Source organism: Bombyx mori, chromosome 27, assembly GCF_030269925.1.
Source record: "Bombyx mori chromosome 27, ASM3026992v2".
NCBI lineage: Eukaryota > Metazoa > Arthropoda > Insecta > Lepidoptera > Bombycidae > Bombyx > Bombyx mori.
Window position 1 is genome coordinate 779,106 of NC_085133.1, and position 18,179 is coordinate 797,284.

The 18,179-nt window shown below is 39.3% G+C and overlaps 2 protein-coding genes across 7 annotated transcripts in view; one reads left to right on the forward strand and one right to left on the reverse strand.

The window, feature by feature from the left end:
• The window catches only part of LOC101735325 (talin-2), a 108,505-nt gene extending 105,757 nt beyond the window's left edge, over positions 1-2,748 (forward strand). For all 3 annotated transcript variants that reach the window (XM_062676408.1, XM_038020977.2, XM_038020978.2), the window contains 2 exons: positions 1,488-1,552; positions 2,547-2,748. In XM_062676408.1, coding sequence (XP_062532392.1) covers positions 1,488-1,552; positions 2,547-2,642 — 161 coding nt within the window. In that variant the 3' untranslated portion in view covers positions 2,643-2,748. The remainder of the gene's footprint in view (positions 1-1,487; positions 1,553-2,546) is intronic.
• The window catches only part of LOC100862791 (apolipophorins), a 61,069-nt gene continuing 45,611 nt past the window's right edge, over positions 2,722-18,179 (reverse strand). Inside the window, exons 35-57 of one of the 4 annotated variants that reach the window (XM_004926586.4) lie at positions 17,162-17,260; positions 16,563-16,616; positions 16,024-16,186; positions 15,006-15,187; positions 14,696-14,895; positions 14,013-14,142; positions 13,261-13,432; positions 12,606-12,724; positions 11,873-12,001; positions 11,230-11,376; positions 10,789-10,954; positions 10,054-10,259; positions 9,294-9,425; positions 8,867-8,971; positions 8,069-8,256; positions 7,503-7,737; positions 6,881-7,028; positions 6,378-6,518; positions 5,536-5,651; positions 5,097-5,220; positions 4,571-4,686; positions 3,706-3,900; positions 2,722-2,872 (exon numbers count right to left, since the gene is read on the reverse strand). In XM_004926586.4, coding sequence (XP_004926643.2) covers positions 2,855-2,872; positions 3,706-3,900; positions 4,571-4,686; positions 5,097-5,220; positions 5,536-5,651; positions 6,378-6,518; positions 6,881-7,028; positions 7,503-7,737; positions 8,069-8,256; positions 8,867-8,971; positions 9,294-9,425; positions 10,054-10,259; positions 10,789-10,954; positions 11,230-11,376; positions 11,873-12,001; positions 12,606-12,724; positions 13,261-13,432; positions 14,013-14,142; positions 14,696-14,895; positions 15,006-15,187; positions 16,024-16,186; positions 16,563-16,616; positions 17,162-17,260 — 3,285 coding nt within the window. In that variant the 3' untranslated portion in view covers positions 2,722-2,854. Of the gene's footprint in view, positions 3,901-4,570; positions 4,687-5,096; positions 5,221-5,535; positions 5,652-6,377; positions 6,519-6,880; positions 7,029-7,502; positions 7,738-8,068; positions 8,257-8,866; positions 8,972-9,293; positions 9,426-10,053; positions 10,260-10,788; positions 10,955-11,229; positions 11,377-11,872; positions 12,002-12,605; positions 12,725-13,260; positions 13,433-14,012; positions 14,143-14,695; positions 14,896-15,005; positions 15,188-16,014; positions 16,187-16,562; positions 16,617-17,161; positions 17,261-18,179 lie in introns of all 4 variants that reach the window. The other 3 variants (XM_004926585.4, XM_062676410.1, XM_062676409.1) reach the window with 3 other exon arrangements.

The following is an 18,179-nucleotide window of genomic DNA, read 5'->3' on the forward strand; positions in this document are numbered from 1 at the left end:
AGCCTTCTCCAGAGCATATATAAACTTTTTACCTCTATACTATTAAGCAGAATCAGTAGCAAAATTGAAAACCTACAACCAAAAGAACAAGCGGGGTTCCGGCCAGGTTTTTCAACATTAGACCATATTCATGTAATGAAGCAAATAATAGAAAAGTACAAGGAGTTCAACAGACCAATATATATAGGTTTTATCGATTACGCTAAGGCATTTGATACGATCTCACATGATGCCATCTGGGAGGCACTGGACAAATGTCAGGTCCACGACAAGTACAAAAATGTCTTGAAGAACATTTACGACAAGAGCACTAGTTGTGTGAAATTAGAGAACCGAGGACCTGAAATACCTATTCTAAGAGGAGTGAGACAAGGAGACCCACTTTCCCCGAAGATCTTCATAGCAGTGCTGCATAACATTTTTGAGGAGCTGAAATGGAAAAACGAAGGCCTTAAAATATGTAACCAATACTTGAGTCACCTCAGATTTGCAGACGATATAGTCCTCTTAGCTGATAACAGTAGAAAACTAGAAAAAATTATAAACCAACTAAGTGTACAAAGTAAAAGAGTAGGCCTATTAATGAATAAAGACAAAACAAAAGTAATGACAAACAGCGTCAAACATCCAATAAAACTTGAAGGAAAAACATTAGAATTCGTAAACAAATACATATATCTAGGAAAAGAAATATCATTTGAAGACAGAAGCGAAGAAGAAGAGGTACAACGTAGAATAAATATGAGTTGGAAAAAATATTGGTCACTCAAAGAGATAATGAAAGGAGACTATCCACTCCACCTGAAGAAAACAGTTATGGATACATGCATCTTACCAACTCTCACATATGGTTGCCAATCGTGGACTTTCAACACCACCATAAAAACAAAAATGGTTAATTGCCAGAAAGCTATGGAAAGAAGCATTTTAAAAATAAAAAGAAAAGATAAAGTAAGAAGTGAATTTATACGAAAAAAGACAAAACTAATTGATGTCCTAAACTTCAGTAAAAGATTAAAGTGGCGATGGGCTGGCCACGTAGCACGCTACAGTGACAAACGATGGACAATTGAAGTGACAAAATGGAAAGGGCGTAATGGGAAAAGAAGGAAAGGACGACCTATGAAGCGATGGAGTGATGATATCATAGTCACCGCTGGGAAGGAGTGGATGAGGCAGGCTGGGAACAGGGAAAATTGGATTAAGCTGGAGGAGGCCTATACCCAAATAGGGGTTCCTGTCGAGGAAAAGTGAACGGCAATGTAATTGGATCTGAATGTGGGATTTATATATGGTTGAGAATATTTACATGTAATATTTAGGTGATGGGAAATAAAAGGCTTATTATTATATTATTATTATTATTATTATTATTAATATATTATATCTATTCTCAACACCCAAAAATTTCACGATAAGCAACGATTCAAATAACAACGGCACTGTCCATTGCGGCGCAATTACTGTTGTCAATCTTTTGTTTTTAGGCACAGAAGAAGACAAAGAAGCTATGAACATGTTGGTCGGCAATGCCCAGAGCCTTATGTTGAGCGTAAGTAGCCAAAATTATTGATGCAACTATTGGGTCTGTTTAAGGAACAATGCAGCCGCGGTTTTGTGATTTTTTAAAACTAAATATCATGTAAATGATGAGTTCATGTCTCAAAGTGGGTGTTTGATGTCTATGAGCTCCAGTAGCCGTACGAGGGGCGTTTTCGTGAACAAAAAGAAAACATTTGACCCACCCCCTCCATACGGCGAGTATTACTTTGCGGCCGAACCCTGGTCATCGTTCTCGTAGAACCCGTCGCTTGCGACGAAGGATTCGGCGAGTAAATTAACCCACAGACACAGCCCACTGAGTTTCTCGCCGGATCATCTCAGTGGGTCCCGTTTCCGATCCGGTGGTAGATTCTGCGAAGCACGGCTCTTGCTAGGGTTCGTGTTAGCAACGTCATCAGGTTTGAGCCCCGTGAGCTCACCTCTCTAGACAATCAGCTTAGATAGGAAAAAACAAAAAAAAAGCATCCGAAATAGACGGGTTATGGTGCCTACGACCTACGCTGGTTGAACCAGATATGCTCTACTTTCAACACTTCAGTCTACGTTGCTATTTACAAAGCCGAGGATAGGCAGGAGTGGCGCAGGATAACCCAGGTAAAAGTTATTAAATGAGGCCACGATCCTTAGCATTGAGGATTATCGACGCAGGAATGGTGGTGGTAGGACCTCTTGTGAGTCCGCACGGGTAGATACCACCACCCTGCCTATTTTTGCCGTGAAGCAGTAACGCGTTTCGGTTTGAAGGGCGAGGCAGCCGTTGTAACTATACTTGAGACCTTAGAACTTATATCTTGTAGATGTTTATGGGCTCCAGTAACCACTTAACACCAGGTGGGCTGTGAGCTCGTCCACCCATCTAAGCATTACAAAAAAAAAAAGTACCTACGAAATCTATACGACCACACCGGGCGTTTTGCATATTAGGGCGATGACGACAACAACAAATTTGCATCAGTAAGCTTTGAGCTTAATTCGTTTTCCAGATCCAAGATGTGGTCAAGGCCGCTGCGAGTGCGTCAGTTAAGATAATGTCCCAAACCGGACCGAGGATCAAATGGGTTCGCAAAACCTACTATTAGACCGAGGAGGCACTAGGAAAGTGGTCACGGAGGACTCAATTTTACTTTTTTGTTAAAGGCTTAAGTGAAACAAATGATGTACTAATATATTTTTTTATTATTACTATGACGTGGTTACTTATTAATACCATTACATATGAACGAGGCGGGACGGTCGCACGTCTCACGGTGTGATAATATTATGATGAGATGATCTTGACTTCACGATGCTCCTACTTCCGCCTGCGCGACTGTCGACAAACACACAGACGGACTTTGAAAAACAACTTTTTTACTGGTGGTAGGACCTCTTGTGAGTCCGCGCGGGTAGGTACCACCACCCCGCCTATTTCTGCCGTGAAGCAGTAATGCGTTTCGGTTTGAAAGGTGGGGCAGCCGTTCTAACTATTCTGAGATCTTAGAACTTATATCTCAAGGTGGGTGGCGTATTTACGTTGTAAATGTCTATGGGCTCCAGTAACCACTTAATGCCAGGTGGGCTGTGAGCTCGTCCACCCATCTAAGCAATAAAAAAACAGAATTCGTTTATGTTTAAGATATGCTTACTATTTCTCTGATCGGTTTTAGGGCTCCGGTACATACAAATACCAGTAGGGATGGTCATTAGACGACCGCATGCCTCAAGGTGGGTGACAGCGTTTGTGTTGTGATGTCTATGGGGCTGGATAAAAGTTTCAAAACCGATCGTAAGCTCTTTCTAGATCAAAATAAGTACTTCTTCAGTTCTTCTTGGTTTCGGTTTGAAGGGTTGGGCAGCTGCTGTAACTACACTTGAGATCTTAGAACTTATATGTCAAGGTGGGTGGCGCATTTACGTTGCGGATGTCTATGGTCTCCAGCAACCACTCAACACCAGGTGGGCTGTGAGCTCGTCCATCCATCTAAGCAATAAGAAAATACTTCTTTCTAGATCTTAATAGCTCTTTCTAGATCAAAATAAATGATAGGTAGTGGCTTGGCTTTGTCCCTGGCATTTGTGGTGTCCACGAGCGACGGTAACCATTCACCAGCAGGTGGGCCGTACACTCGAATGCCCATATGGGCAAAAAAAAAAAAAACTTACAGCGTCTTTCTTATCCTTGTTTACGCAGACAGAGCGAACCCTAAACGGATCCACGTAGGTGCAGGTACATAGCTGAGATAGCTGTTCGCTGAGGAGCTTGTGCGTGATCGTGTTGGCGGCCGTCTGGATGAACTGCTTTTGCTGTGGCGCATTCAACTTCTCGAAGTTGGTCGACGAGAAAACGTAGCCACCGGTCTGTGGAGAAAATATTGCTCGGTCATATTCTTTTGCCGTAATGCCAGTGGAGTCTCAGGATATGTGGTAACTGAGATGTTCTGAATTAATCTCAACGTATACTCTTTATCAGTGCAACAGTCGTCACCGAAGTAAGGAACCATTTTAGCTAGTACCAGTGCATTAATGTGAGTTCAAAGAATGTCATTTACTACGAACTTTTCGGCTCTGGAAGGAGCACTTCCTTTGTGTCTTTAACATTATAATTATCATTTCATAAGAGGTTTAAAAAGAGCCCCTAGCGGTAGTTAACGATTCAGGCATTGTCGGGAATGGTGCCCCGATCTACTCAAGCCACTGCTGGTATATCCTCATGAACATTCCTTCCGATTCTAAGCCTATCATATCTGGTTGTAGTCTAGGTCGAGGTGACTTCAATCAACAACAGCTGTCACGAAGTCTGTAGGGCTGATAAAATTTAAACATAGATACTGCTTCTATCACATTTGGATAATAATGATGCAACGATTCACTAAAATGAGAATTTGCAAGTAATGACCAAAAAGTCAGTGGCAATGTTAAAGGATAACGCAAAGTGCCCTTGGCTAATCTAAAGAAGATTCTGTTCAACATTTTGCCTCTCTTTTAGAAACTTGAAAGTGTGAGCTTGAGAATGCTTTTGAATACTTACGCCTTCAACAAAGTTCACGCATGAATCGTCTGTCTTCTGGAGCGTTCCTCTCAAAGTTTCAGAATCTTTAGTTTGTTTCTTCTCGCCAAGCAGCACGACGGAATGCTCACTGAATCCTAGAAATTGAATTTTAAATTAGTTTTCAATTAAAAATAGCACATACAGGGAAATTATCCTTATTATCCTAATATATTTTAAGTTGTCGTTTCTATCGACTATTTACTGTTTGTTGGCGAACGAATCGTGAAATGGCTGTACAAATACAAGCTCGCCTGGAGGTGGTTGTCTTCATTAGGAATTCGACTACGCCTTTACATAAGACCTAGGAACATATCTAGTGCTTAATGGAACATGAAAGAAAAGGTCTTTGGAAATTCAAGTAGACGAATCATGTTTTCTGGTACATGCCCTTAAGGCATTGCAGTAAGCTTATTAACAAGTTAGACAGATTCGAGAGTCCCAGAGATAAAGGTCGATTCCCAACGCTGCCCATCTTGGTACAGTTACTGTTTTAAAACCAACTTACCAACGACTTGATTCAAATTCTTTCCACCTCCAATCTTGAGGTCGGGTGTGGCCGTGATCAGCGATGTCGTAACCGCCATGTTCTTGAAGATCACATCGTAAATGGCTGACTCGATTGCGTCGAGCTGGTTAAAAACAAAAACAAATTTTAAAACTCTCTGACTAAATATAGGACCCCGTAAAACTTTAAACAAGGGGGCAGAAGGATCCTCGAGTGGAGACCACGTACTGGCAAGCGCAGTGTGGGACGGTTACCCACCAAATGGACCTATGAACTGATAGAAATCGCTGGGTCATGTTGGATGCAGGTAGTAACGGACCGGATGAAATGGACATATTGATGGAGATATTGTTCGAGATATTGTTGTAGGCTGAGATGATGAAAACTCTTAGCTTCAAAAAATGTTTACGAGCTTATGAGATACAATTTAAGTTCTTACCAGGAAGCATCGTCCGATACACGGTTCACCAATAGCGAAGACCAAGTGTTTGATAGCACCCGGTCTGACAGGAAGATCGAACAACGATTGCTTGCTGGCTTCGATGTTGTTGAATCCTGTAGAAAAGCATCCTTATTAACCAAACTTATTTCACTGATTATGACCCGAATTGATAAATACTATCCTACCTGTCGCACAGTCGCACGCTCTAGTTTGAAAAGTCGGCAGCGCTTATGTATTATTATATTTATTATACAAGAGAATTGAAAATCATGTCTCAAGCTGGGTGGCAGCGTTTTGTGTATATGGAGTCAAGTAGCCTCCTCACATGAATATAATAAAACATAAACACAGTTGACGAGTACCATGACATCGGAAACTTATAGTACGAGCAAGCGTGCCCATTATAAAATATTGCATACATTTTATCTCGAAGTCATTCATTTTCGAGTTAGGTCGTGTACCGTCATCAGCAAGGCATCGCGTACTCAGAAATTCGTATCATATAAATATCGATCAGTTACTATAAGATTATCAGTAAACAATCTCTCAAAACATTAGAGTTGTTATCACATCAGAGGTATGTTTGGACAAACCGTAATTTTTTTTTTAATTTTTTTTTTCTTTTTAGGCAGACGAGCATATGGCCCACCTGATGGTCAGTGGTTACCTTCGCTGAAATGGACGTCAGCAACGCCAGGGATAGAGCCAAGCCGCTGCTTGCCGTTTAATACTCTCCACAAGTTTCGTTTGAAAAAGGATATGTCATAGCGCGCGGAAAACACCGGAAATATAATTTTTCGTTTTTCATCTTGAATAAATTTCCATTGATCGGTACTTACCATATGTGTTCTTCAAGTCATTGATGATACTGATGATTTGGTCCTCGTATTTGTCGAAGGATTCATACCCAGTCTTGATGGTGGGGATGTTATTGTAGCGTTCCTTGTCGTCGAAGTGTACGTGGGCGTTTTTCAGTTTGACTGCGAAAAGTTTTTAGTTGATCGTGAATATTTACAGTACTCAGAGTCTTAAGCTAGTTAGCGATAGTAGTTAGATCGAGTAGGTAGCTTGTTGTTTTGTTTACGTTTATTGCCCTGGACAAGCGAGCATACGGATAAATAGTTCATGGACATCACCAATGCCAGAGGTACGGACAAACCGCTGCCTATTATATTACATGTACAATGCTTTCCCAACTAACTTTAGTATTATGGCGTTGAGAAAAAGTTTCAGGTTTAAAAATCTGTTAGCGATAGGCTATGATATTAGAAATTTTGATTATGAAGCTAAATATACGAGATATATAAACGAGATATTTTTGAGTTAAATAACAAATACTTACGGTCAGTGTCATACAAGATCGGATATGGATATTTGGAGGTGTGTCCTACAAGGAACACTTTGACGTCAGTAATGTGTTTACTCTTTAGACTGTCAATCAAATGTGACACGAGCGGTACCACGATATCCTTGTAAGTCTTTGCATTGGACTGTAAATACAAAATAAAAACACAGATTATATGATTTATCTTGTGAGCATCGTGGTCTTTTGAATAAATCATGATATCGTCTATATAAAATTGGATATTCGTGAAGAGATTGTAAGTAGAACTTATCCATTTAATATAACGATAATTATAAAAGTTCGGGTGATCAAAACTTATGGGGATAACTTAATAAAAGTGAAGGGATTAATTACATAAATACAAAGAAGTTCGTGGAAACCTGACGATCATCAGAAATTCTATCAAAATTTGATAATAGCCAACAACAGAGTCGACGATGCAAAGAAATGTAGCATTTACATTATTTTTTTCTATGGGATATTATTGTGGTACACAGTAAAAGTCTTAGTGGATGTCCGGTTACAAGATTGATGATCGAAATTGGTTTATACGTAAACATTTTTCTAAATGAAATCTTTCTACGTCCAATCACAACATTAGTATTTCTGGAGTACGTACTTCAGTTGTCTCAACTGATAGGATAATATCAGCCTGTTTGTTGGGAACTTTGAATTCATAGCTATCTCCGATGTCCCTCGGCTTATCTGCATCAGTACACTTGACGCATACGTTCGGAAGTACGGCAGGGAGAAGGCCGGTCAGGGCCAGAGCTGCCATTCCTCGTCCCAAATCACAAGCTTCGTGCAAATCTTTAGCGGCGTCTGTGCCGGTGACGGCGTGAATACACGCTTGTCTAAGAAACGGACAAAAAAAGCTTTTATTAATTTCCTTACTAGGGCCTCAGTTAAAAATTCTCAGTTCATTAAAAATTCTAGTACTCTACATTTGTTATTCATCATTCATCGGATCAATTAATATCGGAGATTCTTGGCGCACTATCTAAAAGACAGTGAATTCATAATGTTGAATAATAAAAAACAAAATCTTGATGAACAATGAAAATACATTAAAAATTATCTAAATAAAATAAAGGATTTATCTTTGAGATAACGTTCATAAACAAGCAGAGGTATTGCTTATATGGGTCATCACGAACCGGATAAAGAGAAGTGGTTTCAAAATACCTGAAAGGCGACATGTCCATGAACAATGACAGGGTCCTGAGCGGCGATATTCCCCCGAAGACCTGTTCGCAGGCGGGGGGGAGGGATGCATCGTGCAGCTGGTGATGGGAGTGTTCGGGCGCTTGCACCTGTGGACAGCTGCGGGCCAGACGGTACGCGTTACCGAACTCGCTTTCCGAAGTGCAGATCTAGAAGAATACACCAAAGTTATTTATATATATATTTATTGATTAGATGGGTGGACGAGCTCACAGCCCACCTGGTGTTAAGTGGTTACTGGAGTCCATAGACATCTACAATGTAAATGCGCAAACCACCTTGAGATATAAGTTCTAGGGTCTCAGTATAGTTACAACGGCTGCCCCACCCTTCAAACCGAAACGCATTACTGCTTCACGGCAGAAATAGGCAGGGTGGTGGTACTTACCAGTGCGGACTCACAAGAGGTCCTACCACCAGTAGATATCGCTTTAACACTTTTATTGACTGGGGAAGAAGCCCACTGAGTTTCTCAGCGGGTCGAGATTCCGATCCGGTAGTAGATTCATTCGCGAAGCAGTTGCTCTTGACTTGCCAGGTCTTTGAAGGCGCTCGGGCAGCTGTTAGCAAATCCCATCCCTCCTGGCTGAGCCTTTGCTTGCCCATATGTCCTGGTGAAACTGGAAAGGCCTCTGGGACACCAGTGATCCCACATTCATAAAAAAGAAACTGGGGAAGTGTCCTCCGTGGTATTTTAGAACCAGTATTACTAGTAATTATTCATTTGGATTGCGTTTGAAGATGTTAATCTCTAGTTACCTTTCCATTAGGTAGCCTGAAGTCATCGTAAGGCTCGTTGTTACCGTCTCCGAGAAGACCGCGAAGTTTACCCAAGTAGAAGCCGTTAGCTTCAATGTAGCACACCTGTTGGAAATAGAATTGAACGCTTTAATAATTACTTATTTATGGCTGATGCGTTTGTGTCGGTAATTAGGTCATCATTTTGGAATGTGTCTTCAAGTAGTTAATCCACGTAGATTCATACACTTTTTTATCTCTTCCACACTTTTATTGTATTGACTCAGTACATATATCAAGTGTGCCTTTAATAACAAATTAAATAAGTTGGCTTTATTATTAAATTTGAATTATTTTTAGTTTGACGTAGTAATTTTTTTTTTAAATCCTGGTTTTGAATTGTTTCCGTAATGTTTTTCGAGTTTATATTAAGCAAACTTTACTTTACCTCAAGTTTAGATGTGCAGAAGACCATGAGACCGTACAATGAGCCAACACCGATTCTGTTGCTTGGTTGACGGAAAGCGAACACATCCTTTTCGATGATCGGGAATCCTTTGGAAGCTCCGTTTAGAATAGCCTAAGGAAGAAACATAGTTAGATTTATTATCTTTTGTTTGAGGCATATAAAATTAATTAGAATTAGAATTTGCAAACGATATGTGTATTGAAATGAGTAAGGCGTTAGCAAAATTATCAATAAGGCTCCTTATATGAGTCTGCATATCAAAGACAAAACCCTTAGGTAACATTCTAAAACCAAATAGAGTAAAACGTTTTCCAATTGTATCTCCCACACGAGCATGAACTGCAATTGGCTTAACCATCCTTCTGCAGATTGTTCTTAGATCTAATTATTATTATTTGAGATTTGATTGGCCTTAAATAAAAGTTATAAGACTTTACGTCGAATATGATTTTAAACTAACTAACCCGGCAGACTTCGTAGTGCCTAAACCTAAACCTTTGTATAAAATAAAAGAAAACAAACAAAAGGAATCCGTCCGACGGGGACACATCAAAGGAAAAACAAAATTGTTATTTTTATTTAATTTCGGGCATTTTCATATTTATCTACCTTTTGAACCTTCTCTAGACATTCACAAATAATTCAAGACCAAAATTAGCCAAATCGGTCCAGCCGTTCTCGAGTTTTAGCGAGACTTTTTTTTTTTTTTTTTTCATTTTTATATTCATATATTACGAACCTGTCCATTTTCTTTCAATTCGATGATAGCTCCGCTCTTATCTTCCAAAATAAGAGCCTTGGGCTTTCCGTTTTGAAGTTGGATTAGCAGCGTGAAGTTTCTATCGACGTGGTCGTGCGCCAATACGTAGCGACAGTTTCCTGGGAAGGTGAGGTGGCGACCGTCGAACGTGAAGATGTGTTGACCGTTCACAACAACAGCGCGGACTGTAAGGAAACAAACATTAAGGACTCTGTTATCTAATCTGTGTGTTTGTTACATACTGATGTTTGGTGCATTGGTCGGTAATTTATTTTGCAGCATTTTGTCGAGTTCTGGATTCTTACTGGAATATTAATGAAATACTACCATCTGCCTCAAAAGGATATTTGAGTTCTTCGGTCACATTGCCCGAAAGAGTGATGACAATCTTGAAAAATTGATAGTAACTGGCAAAATTGGAGGCAAAAGATTTCGTGGCCGCAATCCAATGTGCTGGTCCGACAAAATCCGCAACACTCTGTATACCACATTCTACGATGCCACGCACACCGCCGAGAACAGAGGAAGATGGCGAAACATCTCCAGAGAAGGATAACGGGAGGAGATGGTCACGGCCCTCAGCCGTGAGGAATGCGACTCAGGGAGTAGGGAGTAGGTAGGAGAGGTTTTTTATCGAAGTGATAAGTTTTATATTATTTGTTCTTCTTGCCTATAAGGTGAGGATACACATAGGATATTGACATTGTTACTTACGCTTAGACGGCACTTCATCTAGTGGGTTGATGCTACGAGGTCTGTAGGCTCTGAGAAGGGCCAGGATGTCAGGGAAATCACCGGAGTACAACTGTTTGAAGAAGCTCCACGTTGCCTCTCCAGCAAGAGACGGAGCGGACTTAATTGAGCTTGGGGCAGCGAAGAACTGTTGAGATATAGATTTTTGAAATGTGATGCTCTTGCGTGATTTACCTTTGCAATTTTGTTAGGAATCGTAAAAATGAAATGAAGAAAAAAAAAACACCTAAGTATGTGTTCTGAAATGCTTGTATCATTGTTATCTTTATTTAACTAAGTAAATATTAATTTATATTAATATAACTAGCTGACCCAGCATACTTCGTAGTGTAATTTTTGGAAATTTCATCAAATAATATTCCTCGAATTCGCAGGCATAAAACTTAAAATGGTAATACTCACGTTCGCAAAGTCGGGCGTCGTGTTGATAATGCCAAATTCGTTCAGCTGAGTCCTCAAGAACTGGACGAGAGATGTAACAGCTGTGATCAACTTCTGATAGACCACACGCAGCTCCTTCTCATCATCGCATTTCTGGTTACGGAGTTTCTAGAGAAGAAAATCCTTGTCATTACTGATCGTGTCGAGGTTGAAGACTTTATATTTTTTTATTGCCTAAGCAATCAAAAAATCTAAATGGGTGGACGAGCTCACAGCCCACCTGGTGTTAAGTGGTTACTGGAGCCCATAGACATCTACGACGTAAATGCGCCATCCACCTTGAGATATAAATTCTTAGGTTTCAGTATAGTCACAACGGCTGCCCCACCCTTCAAACCGACCTACCGAGGATTCGAGCATCGGTGCATCGCTCAACACGAATGCACCGAACGTCTTATCCTTTAGGCCACGACGACTTCAAAATATTAATATATTAATCAACAGTAGTAGCTTGCCATTAGGACCTTTGATCAAATGGAAGTATACACGAATAATGGATGTTTCTCTTCTTTAAGTCACAACAACGATTTTTGGAATCCTAAATTGGGACCGGATGACCCTACGTGATTTTGTTCTCTTTTATTTATTTATTTTAAATCATCACCTTCTGAACGTAGGAGTGGATCGCTTCGGCCAGATCTCTGCTTTCCTGCGTTGGCAACAGTTTCTGGATATTGCTGTACAGTATCTGGGTCACTTCTAGAATCTTCTCGGGAACTACCAGATCGTTCCACTGTAAAGAGAACCGTTAAAGAATACCGATAAGAAATAACACTATCATCATCATTCTCCTGCCCTTCTCCCAGTCATCTGGGGTCAGCGCAACTTGTTTTAGCCTTCCCTACTCCTCTATCATATAAGAAATAACACCATTTCCCGTAAATAGCTTTAGACATTAAAGTGTATTAGATAATGTGCTTCGTATGAAAATAAAGTATTGGCTATAGAAGTAGCTGCATGTAAAGTTGTTTTCTGATAAGTAACAAAAGTTCCATAAATGATTACGTCACATTCGTTCACTGCTTAATCATTAATCAAAAGGAACGGCAAATTTTACTTATCGTATGTCGATTAACGTTTTGTTACTTAAAAAATTAACAAGATTAACATAAACATCTGAATTGTGGGTCCATATTAAGTATTTTTTTGTATTTCCAAAAAATAAAAATAAAATTCTAGAGATTCTTACTGTTCTTAAAAGGTTTATCAAGCGACTGTCCTTTAAAAAACATGATTGTGCAAATGTTTTATGATGGTTTTTATTTATTAGAAAATCATGCTTAAGATGACATTGTAAATTAAAATATCAGGACTCGGAATGATAAAGATCATCTTACCTTCTCTTTCAAATTAGACAATATAGGCAGCGCGCTGATTTGTTCGACAATGTTTCTGTAGCTCTGCGCTATTAGAGAAGGAAGTTCCTTTACTTGAGCGACAATTATTCGGGTTAGATCTGAAATTATTTAAATATATTTTAAACCTCACATTGGATTTTCTGAATGGTCCGCTGCCAGATGGTAGGTAGAGTCAGCCGCAGCTCTAATTCCATTATAACAACCGTCTTGGAAAACAATAAAGATGATTTATTAAAAAATATATAATTCCAACTGCAACATTTTAAGGAGCGAAATCTTAAGAAGCATGAGAAATGTTAATTTAGCCATTGTAAATTGGCAAGATTATTGAAATGCAATGTGAACACGCTTTTAATCTGTTCAATAGAAATGTGCTTTTGATCTCATACCTCAAGGCGAAGTGCACATATACATGAAGCAATAGCCAATGATGCTTACAATGAATATAACATTTTTTTACATTGGTCGGTACAAAAGTACTTCAATATGCAAACAATTTTGGTAACGTTAATCCGAAACCATCATAAATACCACTAAGAACTCATGTTATGAACTAGGTATCTTTATGAAGAAAACGCATTAGCGAGTTCAGACTTAGTATCAGCAGTGTGCTTGGTGTGGTTGGGCAAGGTACCTTTGAATATATCGGTGATCACATTCGTGAACTCCTGCAGTTCAGGCTTGTGTTTTTCGAAGAAATCTGTGATCAGAGCCGCGAAGTGCGCCACGAGGTCGATCAAGCCATCTAAATACTCCTTGAGTAAGGCCGCCAAGGTTTCGTATAACTGTCTCACTTGAGGTTCCAGCTGTTAAGGATACAAAGTTAATAAATTTTGGGTCAACGCAATTTAAGTGAGGCATGTTCTAAATGGATGGATCCTTCATATTTCAAACGCACGGCTTTTTTATTTTATTGCCTACTTATCATGGTAATTTCGAGAGGTTATACCAGCTTTACCGAGCCATTATGCGAGATGACGGACATCAGCCTGGCCAATTTGCTAACACTAGCCCTAGCAAGAGCAGTGCTTCGTAGATTCTACCACCGGATCAGAAACTCGACCCACTGAAAAGATCCGGCTAAAAACTCAGTGGGCTGTGTCTGAGGGTTAATTTGCTCGTCGAATCTTTCACCGCATTCGACGGGTTCGGCGAGGATAGTGACTGGTGATTGGGGTGCCTAAAAGCACAGTGGATCAGGAGGATCCGAAATTAGGGTATTTCGGGAGTTTCCACACAGTGGATCGGGAGGTTACGAAATTAGGTGTTTTGAGGGCAATGGCAGTTATTTACCGTTCGGTTCACAGGGTCGGGTACGCACGACTGCTGGTCGGTATATGACCCCTGATGACCCACAATAGATTAATAATTCTAATTTTTAATTACCTGTTTCTCATATAATTCCGCAATCTTCTTCACTGTCTCGACGTACGTGTTAATGATGCTATCCACAATCGGCTCAGTACCTTTGTAGATGGTGTCGAATATCTTAGCGAAGAACTGGACTATTTCGTTGCTGGAAGAAGAATGTTATGTTAGGATGACGTCAATAAACTTATCCGACTGAATTACTTTATTTAGTCCTTCTGAGTGTTATATGCCATTTCCAGGAACGCGGTCGAGTCTTGTCAAATATCTTATTTTTTATTTATTTATTTAGCACACAATACTTATTAGAACATTACAAATTTTGAAGTCGTCGTGGCCTAAAGTATAAGATGTCCGTTGCATTCGTATCTAGCGATGCAACGGTGTTCGAATCCCGCAGGCGGGACCAATTTTTCTAATGAAATACGTACTTGACAAATGTTCACGATTGACTTCCACGGTGAAGGAATAACATCGTGTAATAAAAATTAAGCCCGCAAATTTTATTTTGCGTAATTATTAGTGGCTGGATCTCTTGTAATTCCGCACGGGTAGGTACCACCACCCTGGCTATTTTTGCCGTGAAGCAATAATGCGTTTCGGTATGAAGGGCGGGGCAGCCGTTGTAACTATACTGGAGACTTTAGAACTTATATCTCAAGGTGGGTGGCGCATTTACGTAGTAGATGAGTTTTACTCACAAAGCATGCGATAGTTCCTTCAGGGTCTTATCATCAGTGACTTCCTGGTAAAACTTGCTCCATTCTCTGCGGAAGTCTTCATCGATTTTCTTGAAGTAAGGAGCTGTTTTTTGGGATATCGTTGAAATTTCCTGGCCGGCCTTTTCACTTTTTTCTTTGATGCGCTCAGCTAATGTGTCTAGGTCGTTTTTCAGAGCGTTCTGTGAAAGAAGAATTGGAAGATAGAAGGACCAAATGGATTTGTGTCAGAAATAAAATTGGGGATTACGCGTCGGAAGGCGCTGTAAGTTAACAATCGTTCCTAGCTTACCAAGAAATAGTTGAAGTTTTCTTTCGATAGTCCGTAGTCGCTTTTGACCAGGTTATCTTGCAGGAAAAGTGCCCCGTGGGCGATGTTTTTCTTGTCACCAGATAGGATGATATCAGCGGTTATATCTACTCTCTTTTCCGGGACCAAATGACCGACGATAGAGAGCTTGCGGTCTGCCTCTTCTGATAAAATAATATACATATGTACTATGATAATATAAATCATTTTTCTTCCACGGCTTAATCTCACATTATTATTATAATTGTCATTATATTCTTTCCAAAGTTTCAAATGCTTTACAGTTTTCGCGGTCATCGGACGATGACAACGAAAATGGTCATCTTTTCGCAATATAACAACAATGAAAAAGCCGAGATTACATCATAAAAGAGTAATTCCAATTATATCAACTTGTGGAAACCGAAATGCCACTTCGGTAGTGATAATCCTGATTTAGATTTCTCATTGCTTAGCAAGTATACACTGATGCTTGATGGGGAGTTGTCTCCATCACTCATGCACAAAAGCCTGTATGAAGCGGTATTGGTCAAGGGGTCCAAAATAACAAAATTCATCATGCGACAAGTGTTTCGACTAACATAAACAAATAACAAAGGTTGATTCGATTTTGTTGAATTTGATAACCAAGGTTTGGTTCTAAACGAAGCCTTAAATTTAATTTAATAAGATTTCAGTTCGGAAAACAAAAATATCTTTATCATTTTTTTACCCCTGAATTTAGATATAAAACTATTTATGAATATAAAAAAACATATTTCTGACCGTGTTTTCTGATAAACTGTTATACTAAAATGACTGACATTTAAATACTATAGGGTTATCCCAAATAATTAAACCTGACTTAGTTTGAAGTCGAGAAAAAAAAGCTATAGGAACCAGTTCCCACAATCAGCATAGTCGGATCGGGTCCCTTTCAATTCGAACTTCACATAATAAACCAAAAGATTAGGCTTTGTTATAGGTCAAGTTACTCGAAATTTATAATCACCAAGATAACCTGTTGTGAACTCGAAATACTGGAAGTCTTTCGCCAGAGCCTGGACGCTGACCTCCTTGCCCTCTAGAAGCTTGAACCTCAACTTGGCCTGCTGGGTCTTCGCCTTGCTTTGCACGTCCACTGTTCCTTCTAAGTCTATAACCTTTACAAATGGTGTTTGGGCCTGTAGAAATAAAAGAACAGTTAGTATTAACGATGGCACATTTTGATTCATTATTACAGATGCTTAACGCTAATCTTTTATTTTGAAATGTGGGTAGGTAGTCCCAGTCTATAAAAAGTAACGCGAACAAGCATTCGAGCTCATTATAGTTTGTAACGCTGTCGGATGCAGAGGCTATGTCGGTTAAGTGTTGCTTTATTAGACACCGTCAAATTAAATTTAGTTGAAATCGTAGTTAGTAAGTGAGATTTTTGTAAATGAAAATCCCCTTTCGAGAGAAAATTGTATGGTTTAATTTTTATTAAAATTCAAAGCGTGATTTTAGTCATAGCCCCAATTTTGTTATATAATATGTATAATTAATAAAGTAACTTACCAAGAAAACGAATTTGGTTGGTGAAACATCTAACAACAGTTTGGAGACGCGATCCTGTAGAACAACAAGTTATCACATTCATAGAAAATACTGATGTACCAATATTAGGAAAAAAATATAAGACCATTTCCAAAAAAAAAACCTTAGCACAAACACAAAAATGCGTTTGGGTTCGAAGTATGGGGCAACCACTGTACTGTCAAAACTGAGACTCAGAGCTCATGTCTCTATGGGCTTCAGTGACTTAACACTAGGTAGACCGAGAGCTCATCCACCCATCTTAGCAATAAAAACAATAATAAGACGTTGAATGTATAGAACCACACTCTAAGGATGACTAATGGATTCACTTGATAATACGTAGGATTTTTACTATTAGCGTTTGCATCAGTTATATAGAGACCAGCAGTGGTAATGTGGATTACCAGTATGAATAGGGGGCTTTTACCAATTCTGTTTTTGGATAAGCTCGACGATATTCCTGCCCTAGCAATCGAATGTCAATGCATCCGCCTAATTTTTAACTGATGAACATGAAATGTATTTCCAGAAAATACTTGACATAAAATCACACGTGCTCCCATCAAGATAATACTTACAGCGCCGAGAGAGGAGTGACATAGGCTGACTGATGATTCGAGAATATATCGATTTGGTTCCGGGACCTTGAAGACTGCGTTCGACTTGATGACTACCTCCTGTGAAAGAAAATTTCAATACATTTTCTTGATCAGAACAAAAGGCCCATCATGATGTGCCTTATATAACTATAACAATGTCGCATATTTCGACAAGTGTTACTAATTTTTTGGTATATTTTAATACCCCTAATGACAAATTAGCCAACAGTCTATCTAATGAGTGGTTTTCAGCAGTCCTCTTCTATATTTATAGTCAAGAACTATTTTTAAGCCTTCTTTTAAGACATTATGGTGATAGTTCGTCTTGTGATTCCGTACTGGTAGATATCTACTCTGTCTAATTTTGTGTAAAAGCATATCTGGTTCGTAGCTCAAACACTTGTACAATCATTTTACTAAACAATTGAGGTTTGATCTCGAAGTGGGTGACTGTTTAGTGACATATATGGTCTTTGATAACTACTTGGATTTAGAAGAGTCGTGTTCACGCGGGTATAAAGAACATGTCGTACGGCCCAGGAAATATTGTAGAGAGAGGCAAGATAAGGATGGCACGTGGTAAAAATGATATCTAGAAACAGACTATAGATAAACGCGATGATCTTGCAAATCAAATTGCTTCGATAGCGGGTGGTATGACGACAAAAAGAAACAAGGGGTCATGTTGAATCATCAGAGAACTCTTCATGGAAAATATGAAAACCTAATAGAAAACGCAGAGAACGTTTCATATGCTCGTCTGCCTACAATGGTCATAAAAAAAAACTTGGATAATGTTCTATTGCAAAGCAGTTACCATGTCGTTCGGTTTGAAGAGTGGGCTAAGTTTATGTAAAACAATTGAAGTTCTCTTGCTTGGGGTGAATGGAGACAATCACATTGTCGATCATTTGGGCAAATGAGTCTACAAAATTCCATGAAATAAGTATTTTACTATAATAAATTATTGGCACACCAAGAGAGTTTTCTGTTTTAC